This window comes from Rhinolophus hipposideros, assembly GCF_964194185.1.
Source record: "Rhinolophus hipposideros genome assembly, chromosome: 9".
NCBI classification, from domain to species: Eukaryota; Metazoa; Chordata; class Mammalia; order Chiroptera; family Rhinolophidae; genus Rhinolophus; species Rhinolophus hipposideros.
Window position 1 is genome coordinate 2,990,951 of NC_138055.1, and position 26,418 is coordinate 3,017,368.

Consider the following 26,418-nt stretch of genomic DNA (forward strand, 5'->3'; position numbering starts at 1 on the left):
TTTATGTTGTAGTTCTCAGACAAGTACAATATATTGCATCTCCTATATTGTGAGTCAGACCAGATGTACTTCCTTTATTCTTATTCTACTGTTTCACAGGCTGGGGGAGGGGGGCGGTCAATGACCATTTTCCTGAATTCTATTAAAATGGCACCTAAAAAATACGAAAATCTGAGCAAAAACTTAGACCTCATCCTTTGGAGCCTAATCTCAGATCTTTCCAGGTAGGTCCCTCAGAGGGTCCTGTGACCTGGGCAAAGTCCCTGGACTTAGCAAGAGGACAGCCACCTGGCGACTTCATGGCTTCAAAGAGCCCCTTGGTTGGGGTGGTGCTGTCACCACAGTGCAGGATGAGTCAACATTTATTTGTCACAACCTTCATCTGCTCCTCCCACTAGAGCACACTGAGCTGTCCTTAGAGCCCTTCTGCTGGGTGTTCAGGGGCCTTCACTTCCGCCTGTGCCGTCTGAAGGTCACTTGTCAGGGAGGCGAGGCCCTGAACTGACGGCTCAATGCAAAGGCTTGCTGGGTAAGAATCATTAACCTGCGGGGAGCCCTGTAAGCCAGCTTGGCCAGGTAGTGAAGCGAAGCTGGGCCGTTTTAAACTGAGAACAAAGACAGAGCCAGGCTTCGGAACAGCCCAGTGCCTGGCAGTCCAACGGTGGAAAAGCTGGGTGTGGTGAAGGTCTTCCCTGAACACATTTTAATAACCAGTAAGCCCTCAGCTCGTGGCATAGGTCTTCGTTTTCAACCTCTATAGACAGTATAATTTCCTTGCCTCTCCCGAATTGAACGTTTGAAGCAAATAACCCCTGCAGGCCGCAGGCTAACCCACAGAGCACGGGCGGGGCGGCCGCACTGCCCGTTGTGAAGGCTGGCAGGAGCTGGGAAGGGCCACAGACCTGCCACACCAGGCAGCCCGTCATGGGAGCTGTTTTCACTTTGAGATGGGGGTGATCCCATCCCCCACCTCAAAGGGCTGAGCAGCAGAGGTGACATGTGAAGTGCTCCTGCTTTGAAGGCAGTAAAGACCCCTGGCGTAGGAGGGGAGCCCCTGACAGGCCTTCCTAGTGGGATCTGTGTTTTGAAAGGCCACATGGGTTGAAGAGGTACTGTGAAGGTGGCTGGCTTTCCCTGGGTCCCTGGAAGTCCCAAAGGCCAGGCCAGTGGTCAAGTCAGTTTTAGCTGGAAATGCCATTGGTTGAAACAATGGACCCACATTTAGACGGGAGTTCTTAAGATGTTCCAATGACAGGCGTGACCATTGGATCAAGGCCAAAAAACCATCAGGCATCCGGCCACTAAGATTGAATGTGCTCAGGATGACCATGGTTTGAAAAGGGAGCACGAGGCAGGAAAGTCTGGAGTCGAGCACAGAGGCACAGGTGCGACTAACAGGAGAAAGCCCTTGGGAGTCAAGGGCGGACCAAGGCTGGCATGGAGGCACCTCTTTCCACCCTCCTCCGGCAGGATTTCCCCACGAAAAGGCTTACGTGCGGCCCTCAGGCATAGCTGAAGAGGGGCGGCCTCGCGGTGGGTCGCTGCAGGCCTGCCCACCGCCGCTTCTGAACCCAGTCACACTCAAACTGTCTCACTAAACGGGGCAGCAACTTTTGCACACGCGAATCTTTCAGGCTCCCTTTGAACAATAAAAGTTCCTTTACAAAGTCAGATAAGCTTCCACTTCTGAGTGCGGACAAGAGGTGAGCGCGCAGCCTCTGAGCTCTTCTCACAGATGGTCTGACCAAAGACGCACCCAAAGGCCGCGGTGGTTTCAGCACCTTCATTTTAACAGTGCCGTTTGACATCTCTGTTGAGGTAGCTGCTATGCTGTGGGAGGTTTGGGAAAACAGTACTTGCTAAGTTAATCGGTAACTTGTCATCATACATCAAACACAGGATTTGACTTAGGCCTTGAGCTTCTGCTCGGGTCTTCAGATGCTGTGCTGTCCCTGGGCCGGCCACACAAACCTTGAGGCCGTTTGTTGCCCAAACGTTTTAGACAGCCCTGGGTAAGACACGCATCGGTACAAGCAGAAAGCTACGTTCTATGAAAAGCAAGAATCCCCGTAAAACAGGGACAGCTCTCGCGGGCATTCTCGAATGTTCTGAGCACCGAGGTTGTCTGTCCTCCACTCCACCTTCATTATTTGTTGTCTGCATATATCCACCTTAGGAAGCTGCCCTGAATCCATCTCATCTGAGTTGTAGAAAGGTCTCAGGCAGCCGTCTGGTGCTCCAGCAATATTCAAACTGCTCCTGAATCCCGCTCTCGCTGGGGCACGTGGGAGTATCCTGCTTTTGATGACACTGGACATCCCCGAAATAGCTTCCTGCAGTGCGGCCCTCAGGCTTCAGGGAAATGCCCGGATGCAGAAGGCAGGAACACGCTATAGGAGAGGGTAGACAGGACCAGGCTGGATCTGAGCCCGCGGCAGGCCACACGGTGAGGAGGTGTGTCTCAGATGAGTCCCAGCTGCCCCTTCATTGTCACTGTCATCAGCCCCTGAGACCAAGACCAAGGCTGCTTGGTCATTTGTGGTCGCAGAGGAGTTTGGCACTTTTTGCTGTTATAAGTCAAGAACATGAAGAAGCAGGTTTAAGCAGTGACTTGCTGAAGCGGGGTCAAGGTGGCATTCACGCCAGGAGGTGACTCCACGCTCGCGGCTGGAAGCTTCTAGAACCTGTTATGATGACGTTTCCATTGTACTCTGTGCCAATGTCTACTGAAACCTAGCAAGCAATACATGCACTCTCTCACTAGTCCCTGTTTGAAATACTACACTACACTGAATTGGTGACGAACTCGTCTATATTTGACTATCGATGCGCTGAGAAATCTGATTAGATGACCCAAAACATTCTGAGTGGCAATTATAGTGATTCTGTTATTTAAAATGAATGGGATCATGTGATTTTCTTCCTATAATAAAAGTGAACAATGCAAGTGACTTTCAAGCTGAGGTCACTTGCGGCCTCTTCTGTGGCTTCATCAGGGACATCGCCGTGTAGTCTGGCCAGGCCCCAAGAGATCCAACACTCACGAAGGCTGCTAATATACAACCTGCGCCTTCTGTCGGCCTGACTGTTAAGGCCGAAAGTGTGAAATCTGTTTTAGATGGGTTTTATGAAAATCTAAACAGAATGAAAGACTTTTCTAAAAGCTCGGGTCTCAAGGCATCTGAGTAAGAGGCCTGTGGTCAAAGGGGGCAGCGCAGACCTGACGTTGGAATCCAGCGCCCAGCCCCAAGACCTTGGACCCCAGGGCCTGCATACTTATCAGTCCAGGGGTTCTCATTCTAGGAACGAATGTTGCAATGGACGCTCCATGTGACTCACAGCTTAGCTCCTTTCTGACTTAGGAAGACCCCTTGTTTGGTGTCGTTCGTATTTGGAAGTACTTTTGCTTCGAACAGATCCTTTGGTTAGATCTTAAGAAACCACTGATCATGGAATTTTTAAAAGGATGCTCTAATTGTAACTTTTGCTTTTTTCTATTTGTAGTCTCACGGTTTTATTGTTCTTCTACTGTTGCATTTTCTTAACGCTGATCTTGGGAACTTTATCAATATCAATCCTAATCCTTCTTTAACAGCAAATAATAATGATCTTATAGAGCCAGATTTTCCAAAGATGGGGGGGTGGTTGTCAAGGACACAACCTCACAGATGCTGTGTGTGAGGTATCCAGTGACACCCCCCCCCCCACCACTGCGCTGGCACTGACCAGCGCAGCCGGTCTGGATGGGTGGGAGGGGCTGCTGGAAATCTCTGACTGAACAATGGATCTACTCTGATGGACAGAAAGAGAGCGCTTCGGGGTCCACAAGCTCTAGATGAAAACCATAATCAACAATGCTTTCACAGGCAGACTGAGGATCAGAAGTTGATCTTCAAGGCTCAAACAAATATTCTAGATATTGGAAAGACCACCTTACATATGTGGTTGGAAAAGGACACTTAACTCTCTCAATCTTTGTAAAAACCACCAGCCTGTTGTGAATCCTGAGACTAAGTGAAACCACCTTTGCAGTCCTGTCCCCACTCCAGTGGTTTTCCAGGTGACCCCTCACCCCCACCCCTACTAGAAAGTCACATTTACCTTGTCTTCTCCACTCCAGGTGGCAGCTACTGCCACCAAGAGTTACAAGAACAAAGCCGCATATTTAAAAAAGCAACACAGGAAAAGACCAAGGAGCTGCCTTGACACACGGGGCCAGAGGCACATTTACAAATAATTTGTCAGTTTGCCCCTGAAAACACTACCATAGCCTGACTGGGTTGGTTCAAATTTGAGAGGAAACGGAGGTGAGAGGACTGGGACGCCGAGGTCCTTTCACAGTTCGTCATGATCCTTCTCACCACAGACGTCAGCTTCACACAGGTCTGGGATCCAGTCCAGAGCAGGTCCTGAGGCACAGTTTTCTGGAACCTTCTACACAAACCTGGAAACAGGCTTTACCCCACATATTAGCCACAACCATGAAAACTGTGAACTGAAAACAAAACAACGGCTGCATTTCGATAGCTTATCAAATATTATAATTCTTTGAAATTCTAAATCCTATGATTAAAACCAGCATGTTGTCTTTCTTCAAATTCAGGAAACAGAACTGAAGTTTTCCAAATAAATATTTTGCTGCTTTTTAAATACCTAACCTTTGGATACATCTAGGTTTATAGGATTATAAAAGTTAAAAAGTGCTGATTAGTTTTCAAAATTATAAAGGAGCACAACAGTCACCGGTGGCACCAAGGGAAGACAGACCACGTGTTCTGAGGTCACCAGTTTATTCAGTGGTGAATTACTAACGTGATTTATAGAAATCTGCACTGATTAACCCCCGGGCAGGTTCCAATCAGGCCGCTGAATATCATTCTCTTTAGTTTTCCAAGTCCTGACTCTTAGCCTCGTATCGCCAGCATTTCCATACTTTGCACACTCGTAGAAGTACAGGATATAAAAGGAAGTACGTGTGGAACAGGGTTCTGGTTGCCACCTGGAGCTTACACTTACCATGCTCGAAGGTTACAACGGTGGCGATCTGTGCAAAGTAGCCTTGCTCCCGCTTCTCATTTGTAGTGCTGTCAGCTTTAAAAGTCCTGAGACGTTCCTCCTTTCTTGCTCACTTGCCATGAATCAGTACATATCCCTGTAGATTTCTTGCAGCAGCGGGTGCAGGGCGGCATCCGACTCGGTCTTTTTGATGATCTGCACCAGCTGTGCGTGCTCGGTGACAAGCTGCCGGAGGTCTGCCATTTTCTGAAGAAGCTTGGGGAAGAGAAAGATGTCGTCCGGGTGGTTACTCTGCAGGTGAAGTTTCAGCACGTGCACGATCCCCTCCTGCATTTTTTCAATGTGTCCGACGTTCAGAAGGCCGGGACGATCTGTCCTCAAAAGAAAGAGGAGACGATTGAGTGTGACGACCACCATGGTAACGCCTAATATGTGATCACTTTGAGAAACCACATGTCCGTATTTTAACATGGCCTTTCTTACCAAAAGCTTCACTACCTTCAGATATTGTCAACCTGACTAGATTTTTCCCGAAGTCACTGGGCCTAGTAGGGGCAGACAGGAGCAATGCTCATTCCTACACTTGATCTTAGCCAAAAGGTCGAGAAGCGATACAAATGTTCATTCCTAAATATTTATGTTCCCTTAAATCGACTAGACCTCACAGCATGGCCCTTTCATTTTGGATTTACCTGATTACCACCTGAACCCCAGAACGCGAGGAGTAACTATACCTCTGATGATGATTACGACCAATTTTGCATTATATGGAATATGAAATTCTTCTTGAGTCAGACGTAGATATTTGGTTTCAAGTTTTTCACCAATATTTAAAGAGTGTGATTATGCGATACCTGGGTTTTGCAATGCAAAGCACTGTAACAGGTACCTTCTAATGTGAATCAGCTGAGAGAAAGTGGAGCGAGATCGGAATGGAGGACAGATACTAGCTGGAGAGGAGGCCCAGGAGGCCCAGGGCAGGAGGTCTGGTGCAGGAAGGGCCAATGTCACAGCGGGGGACGACCCCGGAGGAGCTCGGCCCTGGGTACCAGACTTCCTGGGACACTGTCAAACCAGGAAGTCTGCCCTTGGTACAGAACATCGGCCCCAATCCATATTTAATAGGTAGCGCTCTTTTTAAAGCCCCACTCCTAGGATTTTCAAAAGTGTTGCCAATGATGTAGATTTTTCATTGTTGTTGTTGTGGTTGTAAAACATATAGTTCACACTAGAACAATGTAGAAGGTAGGGGTGCTGACCCCCATGTGGTCAAAAATACACAAATAACTCCCCCAAAACTCATCTATAGTCATCCCTGGGTATCTGTAGGGGATTGGTTCTGGGAATCCTTGCAGACACCAAAATTCGTGAATGCTCAAGTCCCTTATATAAAATGGCGTAAGGACAATGCCCAGTTGGCCCTTCTCATCTGCAGATTCCCAACTACTGATCGAAAATACTGCTTTCGAACCATAGCTGTCTGAATCCGTGGATGCAAAACCTGGGGACACAGAAGAGTGACTGTATGTTGAAAAAATCTGAGTATAAGTGGACCTGTGCAGATCAAACCCATGTTGTTCAAGGGTCAACGGTAATTAAGTTTTTCAACAGAGATAAAAAAAATAAAGTGGCCCCCCCATAATTTTAATCCCATCACACAGATTCATGTATATCTCACCAGACATTTTTCTATACATAGAGTTAACATATGATTGTAATTTCTTTTATGAAACTGATCACACTACATATAAATAGTTCTGCTAATGCTCTTTACCCACTACACACATCTTGAGTGTACAAAGGACAGTGACAGGTTACGTGCCAACTGCTTTGCCATTTTACACTTTTTGCCAGAGCCTAAGGCCTCCCTCCACCAGACCGGGTCCAGATGCGTGGTAACAGGGACAGGCCTGATGGGGTGGGGCTGGGCTGCCCTCACCCCGCTCTCCACCCAGACTCTGGGTGGTTGTGGCAGCCTCCATTCTGTAAGTGTCAATCCCAGGGGACAATATAGCTGCCAGTACTTTGTGGGAGCAGGCGCCCCGTCGGTGTACCCCAAAGCCAGGTATGATAAACCAACTTTACAGTAGAGGAATGACCTTCGTAGATGCAGACAGTACTATTTAAAGGAACGTGCCACTGAGCCAAAAATCTGGGGGCTGCAGAGCCAGCTGCCCACAGAGGCCTGGATTTCCCTTCACTGGGATCCATTTCCTCCAGCAAAGCAAACTGTAATTGCTGCTGGTTCACTCCTAATTATTTTCATTATGAAACAGCATAACTATACCAGTAGTGACCACGACTCTACCAACATCTGTATGGCACTTTATGGAGTACTGTCTGTAATACAGATATAACTTTATAATCATATAATATACAGTCATGCGCCGCTTAACAATGGGGATAGTTCTGAGAAATACGTCGTTAGGCGATTTTGTCATTGTGAGAACATTACATAGTACATTTACACACACCTAGGGGCCCCGCCTGCCGCTCACCTAGTGCCCCGGGCTACCAGCCTGTAGGGCACGTTACTGCACTAAACGACACAGGATTGGAGCGAAAGGAAATGGTGCCCTCACGAGACACGGAAACAGGAGATGGATGAGGCTGCTGCCGGTAACAGGGCGACTGTGTTAGAGCAAACTGTTTTCTAAGGAGACAGAGCACACTCTCAAGGAACCGTGAGAGTCTGGTGTAGTCAATACACAAACCAGGGGCAGTCGTTTATGACCACGTATTATGTTCCCTACGTAACTGACGTGCTGTGCTCTTATACGCCCGCAGTGCAGCGGGTGTGTTAACACCAGCATCACACACACGTCACTGCGACCTCACCAGGCGACAGTTTTTCAGCTCCATTAAAATCTAGGGGACCCGAGGTATGCGGTCCGCTGTTGACCAAAACGATGTTATATGACATTTAATTGTATCATAATAATATTATACACCATAATATTACATTCTAATTATTAACCATACCTGATTTATTTGATATTATGTTATAATTATAAATAGAATATATATTATATATAATTATAAATAGAACATATATAAAAGGCATATGTATTTATACATAATATATGCTGTAATATGATATGATATGGATATAATTCTCACTTAGTTCTAGTCAGTGGTGCTGTTGTGACTCAGACACCCTCCCACCCACCGGTGCTGACCCCACTGCAGCCCATCTCCAGCTCACAGCGGCTTTAGCATTGTCAAATTCTTTAAGATAGGCGTGTGTGACATGGCACCGGCAGATTAAACCCATAACTTACCTCCACAGCATATTATAGCAGCCACAAAAAGGGAAATATCACTGTCGTCCAGTTCCAGGGCATTGAACTTCATTGCGAAGTCAAATTTAGGCTCCATGATATCACAAAACGGTTTTCTCAGGCTTTTTAGGAATTCACGAGTTATAAAACCATTTCCATACGCCACCAGCATTCCATCTTTATTCATCACAGACGACAGCATTGCAAAGATGGCCTCATAAACGCCGTATTTCAGCAAAGTGACTTGATCATTCAAGTCCAAGTTTGCAAAGCCGGGGATGGACTTGGCGAATTCCGTGAGCTCTGTGACAGTCTCTACAGATGTGCACTGGCAGCAGTGGAAGATGCGGACTTCTGCCTCCTTGTTCTGAATGCCATTGGCCACCAACTTGGCCACTAGTGTCTTCTCAGCCATACACAATGTCTCCATGTCATGTATGACAAAAGGCTGCAAAGAAAGACACTGGAGTAAGTCAGGAAATTGGTGACAAGCTGTCTGCCTAATCATCAATAAGCTGTATCCAAACTACCTGTCGAGAACCAAAATATGTGCAAACCACAGTCCTCATACTTAAACAATCTCAAAATTAGTTGGGGACAAGCAGACCTTAACAGAGAACTAACAATCAAAATCGGTAAGGTAATAATGGTCGGTGACTGACAGTGGGTGGGGATTTCACTGCTAAGAGAGTGAAGCACTGATTTTGGCAATAAAGTTAATGAGAGAACATTAGGAAAGCACTTTGAATATTTTATAATATTCTCTGAACTCCTGGACACTACTGCAGCAGCCATAATTACGATAACTCTTGATTTTACCATTCTATGAACTTTAGAAATAACCATCATTATTTAACACCGACTGTTGAATGAATGAATTTGGCATGTAAATATATACAACTCAGAAAGTTGGCATTTGTGTAGAAATCAGCAGACAGCATTGTTAAACCCCTGTTCTTTGGGAATAAACTGGAAAAGCCTTGGAGAAGGCTTCCTTCCCTGTGCATAAGACTGAAACCTTCAGAGCTCCACGTTCTGGAACAAGTCCCCAAATGCCCATGGCAGCAGCCTGCCTGTCGCCATGCCACTGGCTCCTAAACCCACTGGTCCTACATTAGTGGAGGAAAGAAGACACAGCTGGCGGTATAATTTACAGCCAACATGCCCAGGAAGGATTACGTATCTGGTAGGGCTCACGAGAATGGCACAAACACCACTCTGGCCAACGTGTGTCCAGAGCGGCCGCGGAGTGGGCCAACACGGTTTGCTGGGGCACATGCACGAGGCACAAGCAGCTGGTGGCTTTAAGAGCCACTACGGCTGTAAGGTCGGCCGCTGCCGCCGCGTCCGGACCTGTGGCATGACGTCTCCCTGTTTCTGGGAGCACAAGCACATCTGGAGAAATCAGCACAGAACCCCTCAGGGCACCTGTGGGTGGTATCTGGCACAGAAGCAGGGTGCTGTGTTGGAACAATCCGATGCATTGCCTTCAAAATGCCCAAATAGAATTAGAATTTGCAATATAGTCTTGGACAAAAATATCTGGTTCCACATCTGAGGAAAGGGGATATTTTTAAAATTACTATGAACGAGTAAGAAACACTCTGAATACAAAATTCAAAGCCAAATTCCTGAAGACCTCAAGTGTGACAAAGGAAGATGAACACTCTCTCTCTCCAAAGACCTTCAAAGCAGCAAGATTACCACTGTTCTTAAGAAAGTTTTGGGGCAGTTCTGCTTCACAGAAATTGGAGCTCAGATTTAAGACACGTGTCTAGGACGGATTAGAGAAATGCTTTTAACGGATAGATGGCAGACTTCCCTTAATTCCAGAAAATAGACCATTAGGCCACTCTGATTTTATTCAAATCACGGGCTTTTAAAAAGTACATTCAGCAGGGGGGAAAAAAGAGTTCCATCCATGGTCAAAACAATTAGAGAAATGCTGAGTTAAAGGAAGCCACGCTCTCCCAGGGTCTGTCATGTAATGAGTGTGCGCTGTGACTTTTCCAGAACAGGGCAGGGCAAGCACGGTTCCAAAAGTGTGTGATTACAGATGTGTGTTTTGTCCACAGAGTAAGCCTAGGTAGGGGGCCCTGTGAAACAGGACACACGCACTGGACTGGCTCTATGTGAAACACACTCTCACAAATGGCGGCTTCAGTGGTAACAAATACTTCATTTTTAAAAAATCCTCATTTGGATTTTAGAAGGCAGGCTCCAGCAACAGGCAAAATTAGAAACCCTTTGAATTCAAAACAAGTGGTAACACTGAGAAGCCCATGTTAACGAAAGCGAGAAACTGTAGACTCACACAGTTGAACATTTGCCAAACTTTACTGATAGTAAAGTTCTTCAGACTATTTATCACAGCCATGCCACTGATAGTAACTTTGGAACGTGCCTTTCATAGTCCCGTTGGAATATGACTATATCTGACACCACAGGTGGTCGTTTCAGATGAGTAAAGCATGCCGTAAAGATTTTAAACAGCATGAGGCAGAAGTGGAGCTTCCCCTCAAGTCACTGTACACCATGACCAACAGCTCCCAACGGACAGTTCCCCCAGCCCACACCCGACGCTGTTATACGTGTGTTCTACTACTTACAAGAATTCACGTTCTCAAAATCAGCCTGTAAGTGTCTCAAGGTTACAAAATCAAAATGCTAAGGACAATGGATCACAAACAGCCAACTAGGCTGTAAGCTCTAGCCAATCGAATCATTTCCTTTACTTGCTTCCACACTTTCTCTATAAAAGTCACTCCCCTCGCACCTAACCCCTACTGTTTTGGCACTGACAGATTGGAATCAATGTTTGCTCAAATAAACTTTTAAAAAGTAAAAACAAAAAAGAATTCATATCCAAAACACATTGAAACAGCATTTTCCATCAAACATTAGGCAGCATGAGCCGTTAGGAAGCATTTGTGAATTACGGGTAGAATTGCTTTGGGTGGAGTTACTTAATAAGCCTTTGGTTAGGTTCTGCATTTCTAGAAATGGTATAAAATATTAGGTATGTTTTCAATCTAAAGACAATTATGGAGAATGTATAATATTTCGACCTAACACGGGAGGAAAACCGCTCAACATGGTGTCAGGCCGCGTCTGCCGAAGGGACAGTGCTACTCCAGGAGCGCGTGGGAAGCCCCTGTCCCAGAGATCCCGAAAGGTTGACAATAATGTTGGAATGCCTCTTTCGACACTAGTTTTGGAACCTGTTCTCAGCCACATATCAAAATTAGCTTTCTTGCTTCATTTATTTATTTATTTATTTTTCAAACAAGACACTTTATTCTGTTTAATCCCAGTGTGCAAACCAGGCTGGCTGCAACTGACTCGTAGTTTTGTCTCAAATTCAACTATATTCTCAGAGGGTAAAAATTTCCCATTACTAAAGATATTCCAAGACTCTAAAGATAATTCTTGACCATTTTGAGCAATATGGGAATCTATGAAATAAACATACGCTGTCCCCTTCATTTGAACTGAATAAAGGTCTGAGGTGTTTGTCAGATGTAAAAAGTAGAAGTACTTAATTGTCGCCTTACACTTTGAATTGCTTAAGTCCTAACAGTCAGTGAGGGACTGTTTTTTTTGTTGTTGTTTTGTTTTGTTTTTAACAAAGCACCCTTAGTCAGTTTTCAGAGGTGCAGCTAGCTTCTAAAACCAGAGGCATGAAACCTGAGTGAGAGTAAGTGTGCGTGAGTGTGCACGTGTGTGCGCGTGAGCGCCTGTTTGCTGGGCCCAAGTCCTTGGTTGCCGAGAAGCAAACATCACAGAAAAGGCGCTGACTTCAAAGCTCCTTACACTCATTTGCATGTTGCTCACTTGAAAGTCTTTCTGTGACATTCCCAACAGCTCACAGACAGACTCATTACCTTTTCAAGGTGCTGTTGAAAGCACCTCTTTTGGAAGCCATTTTCAGAGGGCACTACTATTCCCCCAGTTCCTCAGCTCCGCTTCTGTCCCCGTCACCCCCAAATCAAGGGGCAGCGAGTGCCCTGACGAGCTCTGACCTCACAACAAAGGGCCCTGCTCATTTTCTGGCCCACCATTCTGAACTCTCAGGGCCTCAAACCAGCCTGTGTCCAGATGGAAACAGACATTTGCTTTCCACCCATCACCTGACTCTCTCAACTAAAACCCATCTTTCCCCAAAGTGCCTGACCCTACGGGGCTTCTGCGCAGCTCCCCTCCTCTTCCAGAGACCCTCTCCCAGCATCCTGGTAGGTTCCAGGGCAGCTGGGGGTCTTTGCTTCATCTGCTCTGTAGGCTACAGAAGTGGTCACAGAACAAAGGAATGGTCTACTGCAAGGATAAATCCAGCTCCTGACTTCTAACAACCAGAGCCCTGCTTTTAAACTGAACATCTGCCCAGCACCCACCTGTCTCCCTCAGGCCTCACACACATCTCAGGGCCAAATCTGGGTGACGTTTGGGAGCTCGGTGCCCTTGCCTGGAAGGCCCTGCAGGGGACCTTCTCCTGGGCTGGTGAGGAAGCCAGCCCAGCCCTGGCTGATGGCAGGGGGCTCCATCTTGCTCTGGGGTCGATGCCTGTCCCCGACACAAGGCCCTGCAGGGGACCTTCTCCTGGGCTGGTGAGGAAGCCAGCCCAGCCCGGGCTGATGGCAGGGGGCTCCATCTTGCTCTGGGGTCGATGCCTGTCCCCGACACAAGGTCAGCTTTGTCACGGGTGTGTGACTAAATCTGTCTATGGCCTGGACAAATGAATGATCCCCCGCCCCCACAACACGCACCCTGAAGGCTGGTGCCCTGCATTCCTGTTAACATTGGACACGTGCTCCCCACACCCCAAGCCCACAGATTCGGATGTTTGGGAAACAGACTTCGCCTCCCTGACCCATCCCTTCCCTTGTCACGGAGTACTGACGAGGGCTATGATATCACCCCAGGTTGGAACCTTCTTGAGCAGGTTACTGAGTACTGGGTCACTGAGCACAGGTCAAGGTGAGTAGGTCAAGGCCTAAGCTTCGTCTCCCCAATACATTTCCCACCAATAGACTGAATTTCTTTCTAAACCTAGTGCAAGAGAGGCAGGCTGCAGTGTCCAGCGTCCACTGTGGTGACAAAAGCAGGGTTCTGGGCACATTCGGGCAGCGGCAGTGGGCGTCCCGCCCGTCGGCTCTTCCTCCAGACGGAGCACACAGGCTGGGCCGCACTGGAGCCAGGTCTGGGGTGCATTGGGCAGGTGGGAGACGGGAGCTGGGCCATCCTCAGACAGACAAAGGCCATGGCGTGGGAAGTGAGCCTGGCGTGGAGCCAACAGCGAGCTCGAATGCAGTGGGTGACCCCGGACATTTCCTTTCAAAGTGGAGCCTGGGGTGCTCTGGTTGGCAGTAGTCCTGGCTGGACACCAAATTCTGCGTTTCTGATACAGTGAAACCCAATCCTAGACGATCGGGCTATTACTTATCTCCTTAAGCCTAAAATACAGATTCTGTCAGAGAGGAAGCGTGTGTGAGACTCTAGCTGCCCAGATTGCACGGGCTCTGGCCCAGGAGGGGCTGGGCCCTTCTAAGTGCAGATCTCAGTGGGATATGTAGAAGCAAATTCTTATTAAACAACAGTGTTTGGTAAGAGGAAAGATGACCTGTAAGTTTGCTTTAACTTCTGACAATGCAAGGGAGACACAGAAGATCTCAGAAAGAAGATCTCAAAAGATCTCAAAGAGGTCAAAATTTTGGGTTACTCTAATTTGGGGCTATACTAATCATTTCCAGGATACAAATTCAAAGTCAAAAGGTTACTCTGCTTTCACCTTTGTGATCCAGAAAGGGCTGAATCTGTATGAGCCTTGGGCTGTCCAGGGTGCGTGTCTTCACTGATTTAAGGGAGTTTGCTTGAACCCTTCTAAAATGGCTCAGCCTATGTAACTGGAGAAGTGACTGAAGAATTAAAAGACTTAGTAAAAAAGAGGTTTAGTTGGTTCGTGAAAGTAAACAGCTTGTGAAATACTTTATTTTCCTGTGACTAAAAATTCCAGCTTGTAATTCCCAATAAGGATTGCTTCAAGCTGTTCATTAGTACAAATGAAACCTGTGTCACCATGCTCAGAGGAAAAGGCGAAATATCCTTATTTGCCAGCGTTGGGCAGAACCCCTCTCTGAGATTGGTTCTGTAATGGAGATAAAGACTAGTTAACTGTGGGGGTTAGGTACGATGGCGCTAGGCTGGGCAGGTGATGAAGTGTCACACTCACAGACACTCCTGAAAAGGCCCAGAACTGTCCAAAAAGATAGTAAGGTTTTTGCAAATAAATGACCCTTTCCAAGCCCTGAGATGTCACTGCCTTCGCCTTGAAGGAAAGCAAGATGTGTGTGCGTGGGGGGCGGTCAGAGACCAGGGAGCAGTTTTAGGAGAAAGGGAGCAAGAACACATTTGGAATGAGAAGTGAATGGTTTCATTTCCTGGCATTAAAATAGAGATTAAAAAAATGCACTTCAGAATCAACCCTAGAATGTGGCAAGCTATTCACTAGATTAAAAAATTTTTTTTTTTTGCTGTATTAATTACATAGTCATTATAATAACTTGGTCGCTAGGAGCTGTGGGGTGGCTGTGACCCAAGAGATAGGAACTGTTGTTAAGCCACAGGTCAGAGTCTCTGAATGAAATGTTCCCGTTCTGTTGTGTTGCCTTGGGGATAAATGTTATTTTCCCAACATTTACTCCTCGTTTCCTCAATCCTGCTCTACAATGGTAGCTGACATGGTGCCGAGGGGGCACTTCACACTCAGCAGTAAACACGGCAAGGACACCTACTGGATTGTTGTTGGCTTTTCCCGCCAGGATGACCCGAGCCTTGACCTTGTTCATGTTGAAATTCTTCAAGTAGGCCTCGTATATTCTTTTGGCGAGAGATTTGAGATCTGCGGTTTCAGAATCTTCCACGTCATGTTCACACGTAAGGATTTCTGCTTTCAGTTTTGCTTTTTCAGATCTTGGCATTCGTCCAAAACGAATTGCTGGGGGCGGGGGGAGAGACGGAATAATGCGGAACAGACAGACATGAACAACACAGCGGTGACAATGACAGCTGGCTGCATGGAAAGGTCACGCCAAGAATTAAAACTACGAGTGAAAATGTATAGGCAAGGTGAAATCCACCTCTTAATACTACTCAACTTTCTACTTTGGAGAGGCGAAAATAAAACTCAAACTCCATAAATCCTGGACCTTTTTTAAAAGGTTAAGCTAAAAAGCAACAGCATTCCTCATTGCATTAGAGGACTGGCTTAAGGTTGCTTATTGTCGCTCATCCATCATTGGTCCTTTAGGCTAAGGAGATGGAAGTCAGCCTTTGAGTGAGTTCACGAGACCTTCTTCTTTTTTTCCAGAAGGTAGACATGCAACTTGCATGAACTCATTATTTTCAATTTACCTTCTCATAATCGGCATGTTCTAAAATTAGAGTATGACTGAATATAATTAACTTCATCAAAGGGTGAAACGTTTGATGGCACGGGCTTTATATGTATGCTATGAACATTAAGACTTTCCACTGATTTCCAATTGGTTGTCAGCCCTTGTGTCACAGGCTTACTGTATGAAGTTTCTAACAGTAACTCCAAGTGCTCTGCTGAATCTCAGTTATCTAAGACTTTTATTTTCTAGGTTATAATGGGTACAAAATTATCCGGGTATTAAGTGCTATGGCACATTCATTCCAAATACAGTCCCTTGCGACTGAACAAGGAAGGTAAACTGAGGCATGGACTGGGAAAACGCAATAGACAACCTTACCTACCGTTATGGGACATCCCAACAGAAAGGCACTTGTGGAAACGACAATACTGGCACTTGTTTCGGTTCTTTTTCTGAATCTTGCAGCCACGGCCGCATTTGTCATAGACCAGCTTTAGCCGAATAGTTCTCCGGAAGAAACCCTGTGGGATCGATATACAATTGATTGAACAAATGTCATCGCTTTGTTCACGTTTCTTGCTGTTTAATTACTGTCTCTTGAAAAATAAACTAAATTTAGAGAAATACTTCTAAAAATAATTGGAACAAATTGAGAATTTTTAATTTCATTATAGGTAGAACTAAACAACAACAAAATGAGGCAAAATGCTAAATAATCCCAAAATGTCCTTATCTGGTTTGTTAGTCTCCCAAAGAGTTATTTAATCCTGTTAAGATTTACACAAATGTAACTTTTTACTGTCATGTGACATATCCATATTTGTGACTAAAAACTTTCTAGAAATTTTTTGAGAATATTAACTCCCTAGAAGACAAAAAATTATAATACAATATAATAAAAGGAAGTCAGCTCTATGTAAACAATTTTCTCGCTTTATAAAAGCACCTTAAAGTCTACCCAGTAAGAAATATTATTATTCAGATGATAAAAAACAAAACTCAAGTAACTTAACCACGCAGAAAAGGCTACTGTACAAGTAGGTTTTTGAAAGGTATGTGGTTAGAAAACTTGTGAAGGAATTTATATGTGCATTAGATTCTTTTTTCTCTTTGCTTTCCAGTCATTCTTCCACATTTTTGTGTGGTAGGCCTGATTGGCCCCCATGAGAGGGAATGGCAATTTCTTGGGAAATGTAAGAGGAAGGTTGACATTTTTACTTGAGCAGTTATCTAGTTTGTAAAGTAGGATGGCCAAAGAATGTAAGAGATTATGAGGAAGGGTGAGAAGAGAGAATTTAAATGTCAGGATGCAGAGATACCCTGGCTCACGTGGCCCATTCTACCTGTGCACCTCACCTGCTCAGGCTAGGATGTCGGTCTGTCAAGAAAGCAGACCATTAACAGCTGTGGCATTTTCCAGGAGTTAGTAAACATGTCCAGTGTGTGCAAGGAAAAGCGATTTCTGATGTTAACCAGACATTCAGAAGACTGGCTGTCCCATGTATCATGTAAGTGAAATGCCCAACCTGAGAACATACACACAGTTCTACGAGTATGCGATGGTGCAGGGAGGCTTCAGGGTACCACAGAACGCGGTCCTTCTGACCTCAGGCTGGAAAGTCACGCGAGGGCCAGTGACCCAGTGGGCAGAACACTGAAGGACATGGCTGACCTCCTGTACTGCTGCCCTAGGTCACATTATGTGTAGCCGTCTGGCTGAGCTAGCACGAGAATGAGGGCATACACAAAGGTGCTCGTGAATTGGGTGCAGAGACGCCCCGGCGTGCAGGAAAGGACTGCTGGGAGGTCAGGAGCAGCTGGGGAGCAAAGAGCACTGGGTGTGGCCATTGCCTGGCTTAGCAAGACGCTGCACGTCTCCGATCGTCAGAAGAACCACTGCCCTCCCTGACGTCCCGGTGAGGATCGAGAGAGAACGGAAAAAGCTCTCTGACCTCGTGTCCAAACAGAGGGATCACTCTCCATGTGGTTTGTTTTCCTTTAAAGAACACAAATCTCTACGTGATTTACAAAGAGCCAGCAACCTGTCAAAGCCTCTAAAGAGAGGAATGAATCTGTCACCTGGGTCAGATTCTTGTCTGTGGCTTTTTGCAGACCCACTTTTGTTATGACAAACACTTGCGTATAAAATATAAGGAACCACCTTTGTCTGCTTCCAGGGCCCTCCGTACCTTGCAGCCTTCACACGCGTGAACCCCGTAATGGTAGCCTGAGGCTTTGTCCCCACAGATCCTGCATTCAATGTTCAACGCTGCACTGGAAGACTCGTCGGCGCTACCAGGAAGCACAGGATAAGTGACCGATGAGGGACTCGAAGCGGGTGAAAGGGTGTCTGAGAACAGACAGGAAAGGCTGATTAATTTTCCAGGCATCTTTGCCTAAATCAGGTTCATGAGGAGATGATTTCACATGTGACGTATCTGGTGGGCAGGCATCAGTGAGTCGGGCGGAGCTCCCATCCTGAGTCGGACCATCCTGAGCCGTCCTACCCTCTTCTGTGTTCCTAGGACTGCCATCATGCTGGCATCTCCAAAGTGCCTGCTGAGCTGTCCCCATGTCTGGACACGCAGATGCAGCTGCCTCACAGATACCACCCCTCGGAGGGGCTCCCGAGGCCCCCACACTTGACATATCCTACAGAACTCATTACTTTGTCTACTTCCTTCCAGCTTTTCTGCAATTTTTAATTCAGTAAATTGCATCAGAATACAGTATAAAAATCCATGTGGGCCACACCAAAAGCATAACCCATGAAAGAAACAAAATAAGTTGCACTTTCTTAAAATTAAACTTTTTGCTCTGCAAAAGATACTGTGAAGAAAAAGAAAAGACAGGCCATAGACTGCGAAAAAATATTTGCAAAACACACATCTGATAAAAGACTTGTAACCAAAACATACAAGGAAGTTTTAAAGCTCAACAATAATAAAACAAAGAACTCAATTAAAAAATGGGCAAGAGATCTGAATAGATACCTCACTAAAGAAGATATACAAATTGCAAGTAAGCGTATGAAAAGACAGTCCACATCACTGGTCATTAGGAAATTGTGAATTAAAACAATAGTGAGACATCACTATACACCTATGAGAATGGCTAAAATCCAGAAAACTGACATCATCAACTGCTGGCAAGGATGTGGAGCCACGGGAACTCTCATTCACTGATGGTGGGAATGAAAAGTGGTGCAGCTACTTGGGAGGACAGTTTAGAGTTTGGAAGTTTCTTATGAAGAAAAATGTCTTACAGGAGTTACATTCCTAGATATTTACCCAAGTAATTTGAAAACTTATATCTACACAAAAATCTACACAGCTTTATTCATTTACAGCAACTTTATTCATAATTGTCCAAATCAGAAGCAACCTAGATGCCCTTTAATAGGCAAGTGAATACACAAAAAGCCAGTCTGAAAAGGCTACATATATACTATGTGATTTCTGAATAATTGACATTCTAGGAAAGGTAGAACTATAGCAATGATAAAGAGATCAGCTACTGGAGTGGGGGTGTGGCAGGCAGGGTTGAAGAGGTGAAGCACAGGGGTTTTTGGGAGGTCGTGAAACTATTCATATGAAAATGTAATTGTGGATACACGATACTATGCATTTGTTAAAATCCACAGAACTTTACAGAATACAGTGAACCTTAATGTTACAAATAAAACAAAAATAATTCAAGAGGTCTCGGGGAGCGCAGGATGGAATGCTGAATGCGACACAAGAATGTGACTATATTACAAACGTATGAACCAAGTCCCCTGAAAAAGGTGGGGAGACGGTGTTGACCTAAGGAAACTTGGAAATGAGGGGAATCTGAGACTAAAGGCAAAAGGCACCGTTCGTTAGCTGATAAAGTAGCTAACAGGGGTATGGGTTAACAATTCTGAAACTGCTATATATGTACACTGAAAATTAACAATTAATTATATGAATAGTGGATGGTGGGAGCCAGGTTACTCACTATTGTAGTGGGAGGGTACAGATAACAAAAGGAAGAGGCTAGAATGATCCACGATGGATTAGAGTTGCAGACACCAGTATAAACTCATGTTTACCTTAATATAGATGCAGACGGCTACATATGGAAATATGTATAGATGTGTGTATTCACATGATTTATTAGGTTGGTGCAAAAGCAATTGCAGTTTTTGCAATTATTTTTAACCTTTTAAACCACAATTACTTTTGCACCAACCTAAGAGTATATGCACATATGTCTTTGCTCTGTCAGCTGAGAGAGCCTAAAGCAAAGACACTCCAGCAGCAACCAGAAATCACTGGAGGGGACAATACCCAGGGCTCACACAGAGCTGGAGATAGTCCTGATCTCACCGTTCACAGTGGAGAGCCTCAGAATTCACAGGGCATTTGATAAAGTACTTGAAAGGGCTTTGCCTCAGTATTTAGGAAAAATTACCTCCAGAATCAACACTACTATAGTCCCATCTCACAAAGCTTATAAATAAGACCTGAAAGGATAAAACATAGTTTCTAAGTAACTTAACTACATCCTAGAACAAAGCTCAAGAATACTTATAGAAATACAAAAACATCCATCAACAACACAGTTCACAATGTACGGTATCCAATAAAAAAATTATAAAACACACAAAGAAGCAGAACTGACCCAGAAATGAAACAAACGATATAATTTGTGGACAAGACATTTTAAAAAGTTATTATGACTGTATTCTAAATGTCCAAGAAGCTAGATGGAAGACTGAGAATGTTAGGTGAAGGCAGGGGGTGAAAAAAGAACCAAATTATGCCTTCAGTGATAAAAACTATATCTGATGTGAAAAACACATTGAATAGGAATAGGAGCAGGTAAGACAATGCAGAAAAAAGATTAGTAAACTTGAAGACACAGCAAAATAAACTATCCAAAATGAAACACAGAGAAATAAACCCAAAAAACAACATCGCTTCATCTGTGAAACTGACCAAGCATTTAAGGAAGAAAATCCAATTCTACAGAAATACTTCCAGGAAATCAAAGAGGAGGAAATACTTCCTAACTCATCCAGCAGGCCACCATTAATCTGATACCAAAACCAGACAAAGACTTTACAAGAGAAGAAAACTAGAACCAATATACCTCATGGACACGGACATAAAAATTCTTAACAAAATGTTAGCAAGCTAAATCCAACACTACATAAAGAGGGTAACACATGATAACCAAGTAGGATTCATCCTGGGAATGCAAGGTGGCCTTAACCTTTGAAAATCAAACAATGTAATTCACTATATCAATGAACTAAAAAAGAAAAACCATTTGATTAGTTTACTAGATGCAGGAAAAGTATCTGACAAAAATCCAACATCAATTTTTGATAAAAACGAGGATTAGAAGGAATTTTCCTCAACCTGACAAAGGACATCTATGAAAAACTATAGCTAACATCATACTTAGTGGGGCAAAACTGAATACTTTCCCCCTAAGATCAGGAACAAGGCAAGATGTTTCACCACGCCTATTCACTGTTGTACTGGAGGTTCTAACCAGTGTAATAAGGCAAGAAAAAGAAATAAGGGGCACCCAGCTTGAAAAGAAAGAAATAAAACTGTCTTTATGTACAGAAGACATAATTATCTGTGTAGAAAATCTTAAAGAATCTATAAAAACTACTAGAATTAATCCGTTTAGCAAGGGTGCAGGATGCAAGATCAATATTCACAAATCAATTGTATTTTTATAAATAGCAACAAATGATCAGAAGCTGAAATTTTAAAAATACCATTTATAATAGCATCAAAAATATGAAACACTTAGCAATAAATCTGACAGAAAATGTGAAAGACCTGTACGCTAAAAGTTACAAAACATTGCTGAGAGAAATTAAAGAAGACCTAAAGTAAATGGAGAAATAAGTTCATGGTTCAAGACTCCGTATTGTTAAGATGTCAGCTCTCCCCACACTGAGCTCTGGATTCAATGCAGCCCCAATCCAAATCTCAAAAGGTTCCTTTGGTATAAATTGACAAACTGATTCTAATATTAATATGGAAATGAAAAGGACCAGGAATACTCAAAACTTCTTCAGAAAAGAATAAAATTGGCAAGCCTATGTTACTATGCCTTATTATAAAGGCATAGTAATCCGGGATCTGTGGTATTAGTATCAAGTGAGAAAAACACATCAATGGAACTGAGTAGAGAGCCCAGAAATAGACTCCTACATGTATGGTCAGTTGATTCTTCACAAAGGTACAAAGGCAATTTAGTGGAGACAGCAGATTTTTAAATAAACTGTGCTAGAACAATTACAATGCAAAGAAAATGGAGAGAAAAGAAATGAGTTTTGATCCATATATAAAAATTAACTCAATGAATTTTAGACATCAATGTAAAAGCTAAAAATATAAAACTTCTAAAAGTGACTTGAGGTCAAGCAAAGATTTCTTAGGTATTACACAACAAAGCACACTCCATGAAAGAAGAAAACACTGACATATTAGACTTCATAAAAATTAAGGACTGAAAAAAAAAAATTAAGGACTTATGCTTTTTGAAAGACACCGTTAAGGGGAAGAAAAGACAAACCACCAACTGGGAGAAAAAATTTATACATCTTGCAGGTAATAAAGTACTTATACCCAGAATAAATAACTCAACAGTCAATAGTAAGAAAACAGCTCAATTTAAAAATGGGCCAAAGATTTGCACAGAGACTCCACTGAAGAAGGTATATTGCAAATAAGTGTATGAAAAGATGTTCCATGTCCCCTGTTCCCTATTCTTTGCTATCACAAATATGGCTACAATCAGATTCTTGTACACACCTCCTGTAAACAATGTCTGTCCCCAGTGGGCTTGCTGGGTTTCAGAGCACACGCACTTCCGGCTACTCTCTGCACACAGGTTACGTCAGTGTGTACCGCTGCCAGTGGTGTAAATGCTCCCTGTCCTACAATCGCGAGGGTCGGCGCACTGTCATGAAAACTGTCTTCCTGGAAGTGGGAATGCGCGAGAAGACAGTCAGGGGATATGTGCTCCAGGCCAAGAACTTGACATAAGGGGAACCATGAGAGGAAAGAACCTGAGGCCTCTCACCAAATACTGCACAAGGACCTTCTCTCCATTCCCCGAGGGCTCCTGTCGAAAACCATACACACACCTCGTTCCCAACCACAAGTCTCAAACCCAACTTCTTTAGTCCTGACCCAAGCCCCACCTGTGCCAGAGGGCCCTGTGGGGTCAAGGCCACCACAGACGGAGCCTCCTTCAATTTCAGGTGCAGTTTATACCACATCCTCCTGGGTTGGCTTAAGTGCTGCCCAGAATGAACTGTTTCATGATGTCTTATTTCCCAGTGACACCACAGGTTCCCTGAGTACACACCATGTTTTATTTCTATCTGTCTCATCATTCTTAATGCAAGAATTGGGGAGGTGGTTCACATACACTTCCAGATTTAAGAGGAGTCTCTGCTTTGAAGAAATATAAACTCACAGCATTTAAAAAAAATGCACCTGACTTCCTTAACTGAATTTCAAACATTACATGATCTGTGGATAGGTTCTAAAAGAAGGCATACTGAGATGAGAGACACACCTGAAAGCTTCAAGGCCCCTGGCAGTGGATGTTACGCTTTATCATATCTAAAGGTCGCATTGCAGGAAGATGGGACTCCTTTTCCAGCTAAAGAGGACGTTTTTCTGTGCAGAAAACAACATTTCCAAATAGAGCTTTCTAGGAAACAGCCCTCTTACCTGTAATGACGGATCCATCTGATCCTGGACCACTTCCTAAATACTGGTATTCTGTAAAACTAAAGCTTCCGGAACTGTCCTCACCAATGGACTGAGAAATCTCTTGGATGGTTCCCATTTCTTGTAGAAATTCGTCAGATAACGGGCTTTCCAGATCATCAGCCTCCAGGGGGGAGAGGGGGCAAATCGGGCTTTCTGTGTCCACCATCTTGACTTAATAATGCGGGTCCCAGGATGGAGCACCACCTACTGGGCGGAGAGAGAAGTAATACGCACAAGAACATTGGTTTTCCGTTAATGAAACCAGCACTTGTCAATGGAGACATATGTGAATTCATCATCTAAAAAGTAACACTGTGGACCATCTTTCCTAGGCTTGAGTCTTGAGAAGCACACACAGAACGTTTAAGGTGTCAACCCTGACCAGGCCGGAGATCGGTCACTCGTCACTGAGCACACACTGTGTGCTGAGCTCAATCCATTGTTCCTGGGCTGGACAGAACAGAGGTGATCTCCCGAAACACCCTTCCGGTGGGGACACGGACCGTGAACAAATAGACAAGTACACAGATGGCATGTCTGATGGTGACTCGATAATGCAGCAAGAGTATGTGGGAAACAGACACTGCTCTGTGCAGGCAGGGCAGGGAAGGCCTGGCTGATGAGGACAGTAAGAGCTGAAGGAACAAGGCAGTGAGCTGTGCAGATGTTGGGAGGGAGAATGTTCCAGCAAATCAGACAGCAAGTACAAAGGCCCCAGGATAGAAGCAGGCCAGTCGGTAACTTTCAGGAACGAGTGAGCCAGTGTGGCTCAGGCTGAGGGACAGACAGCAGCACGTGCTCTGGGCACAATGTTCCATGCTCTCCTTGTACCCTTGGCTGGTGATAACTCATGGACGTATTCCTAGAAAATGACTGCACAGTAACAAACATATCGTAGTTTTAAAAAATCTAAATCGGTGAGTCCCCGTCAAAGCCAGACTGCTTCGACTCGCAAGGGAAAGAATACTCTCCATGTGGGTCCTGTGACGGGCTGGGCTGTGAATCCTCCCCCCCAGGTTCATGTGCTGGAGGCCTAACCCCAGCACCTCAGAATGTGGCTGCATTTGGAGATAAAAAAGAGATGATCACATCAAATGAGGCATTGGGGTGGACCCAATCCAATCTGACCGGTGTCCTTATAATAAGAGGAAATTGGCACACAGAAAGAGGCCCCAGGGACGTGTGAGGACAGAGGGACGACCATGTGAGGACGGGAGGGGAAGACAGTGGCCACCGCAAGCCAGGGAGACAGGCCTCTGGAGAGCCAGCCCTGCCGACACCTGGGTCTCGGACTTCCAGCCTCCAGGGCCGGGAGGACACAAATGTCTGCTGTTTAAGCCCCACTCTGGTGCTTTGTCATGGTGGCCGAGCAAACAAGCACAGGCACATAGTCAAACAGTGCTCTTCCCAGGCTGGTCAGTGTCACACTCTTACATGTTGAAGCCACCTCCTGTGACCGCCAGACTAACGCCCAGTGTCCTCGGCACATCAGCGCCTGTGTGATTGTCTCCCGCCTGACTGTACCCTCGTCACTGTGTCCCCCCATCCCGTGCCCCCGGTAACAGAGGCACAGGCCTGGCCTGGTCCAGACCTCACCTGCACTGCTCCATCTCTGGGCCTTCACCACGTCCACCCCGAGCCCAGCGTCCAGCGAGGCTGGCGGGGTGACATACAGCTTCCAGAACTGTTTTCCATTTGAGATGGTCACATCACGGAGACTGCGGGGCCAGCGGCTCCCATCACATCGCTACCAGGGAACGCGGGGCTCCTCTGCTAAGTGAGGACACCACCCCAAAGCAAGCCCCTCACCATGCCTGTGTGAGGACAAGGTCATGGCTCAGGGTCACAGCTCAGCCTCCCGCAGAGCAAACAACAGCCTCAAGGCTGCCTTTAGAAATGAAAACCGGGTGCAATTCACACATTTTTGTGAAATTCACACCCCATGCTTGGATTTCTGACATGAATGATCCCAGTTGACAGTACTGGTACAAGGAAAAATCAAAGAGAACCATTAACCTTCCAAAGGATTTCGAAGTTTCCTTCTCTCTAATGTATGAGTGTAAACCAGGCTGTGAATCTGTGTGTTTTTTCTATCACATTTCATTCTGCATTGTATCTGAAGGAAGGCAAGAAACATCATGGGAGAGCATGACTTAAAATATTTTCCACCACGAACAAAAGGTTCAAAACTGCAGTCACTGACTGACTTCCATGGAGTTCAGCCTAGTGACTAGCAGACTGGCGGGCTGACGCTGTGTCGTCAGGGGGCTGTGGCCACCTCCTCGTCCACGCCAGTCTTCTCAGCGCAGCAGTGGGGGATGCATGGGAACAGCGCCTTCTGCCCTGAGAATGTTCTCTCGTCCAGCCAGGAGAAAGTGACCTTTGACTAATGTAATGAGTTAGTTTCCTTGCCATCACATTCACAGTTTCAACGCTTGGAGACCTTATCATTTTACTTTTCAGGTGCTTTTAAAGCACACCTTGGACTTAGTTAGAGGACAGCGGTCCTCCTGGGAATAAAGAGCCAAACAAGATGAAATTCCTTCGCAGAGTGAGGCAATACCGTCCCGAACTCTGGCCCGAGGACCGGCTTTCCCACAGATCACTGAACACACTGGCCCCTTCTTGCTTCCAGCTGGTGCAGATAAGAGACGTTCCCTTTGAACGAGTCCCCGAGGCAGAGAGCAGGGCACACACACACCGGCCTGCCCTGCGGCCCCAGGCATGCCCCAGCACCCAGCTCTCCCCCTTCACTGTCACTTCTGCTCCGGGAGTAGAAATATCACAGGAAGTCGCCACGTCTTATCTAATACCCACAGGACACGCCACTGCCCCCAGTTCAAGGAGAAAAGCAAACGAGGCACCAGTTACCACGTCCCATGCCCAAGTGCTTTGGAGGGACAAAGAGGCGTGACAAACAATGTCTTTTCTCAGTAGCTCCTAGTCTGGCCC

At 45.4% G+C, this 26,418-nt stretch overlaps 1 protein-coding gene across 12 annotated transcripts in view; it reads right to left on the reverse strand.

Annotated features, from left to right (window-relative positions):
- The window catches only part of PPARA (peroxisome proliferator activated receptor alpha), a 66,014-nt gene that overhangs the window by 2,494 nt on the left and 37,102 nt on the right, over nucleotides 1-26,418 (reverse strand). For 5 of the 12 annotated variants that reach the window (XM_081060309.1, XM_081060313.1, XM_081060308.1 and 2 more), the window contains exons 3-8: nucleotides 23,425-23,673; nucleotides 17,878-18,038; nucleotides 16,071-16,209; nucleotides 15,086-15,288; nucleotides 8,298-8,745; nucleotides 3,501-5,387 (exon numbers count right to left, since the gene is read on the reverse strand). In XM_081060309.1, the coding sequence (XP_080916435.1) occupies nucleotides 5,140-5,387; nucleotides 8,298-8,745; nucleotides 15,086-15,288; nucleotides 16,071-16,209; nucleotides 17,878-18,038; nucleotides 23,425-23,632 (1,407 nt within the window). In that variant the 5' untranslated portion in view covers nucleotides 23,633-23,673 and the 3' untranslated portion in view covers nucleotides 3,501-5,139. Of the gene's footprint in view, nucleotides 1-3,500; nucleotides 5,393-8,297; nucleotides 8,746-15,085; nucleotides 15,289-16,070; nucleotides 16,210-17,877; nucleotides 18,039-23,424; nucleotides 23,674-26,418 lie in introns of those variants that run through there. The other 7 variants (XM_081060306.1, XM_081060314.1, XM_081060312.1 and 4 more) reach the window with 3 other exon arrangements.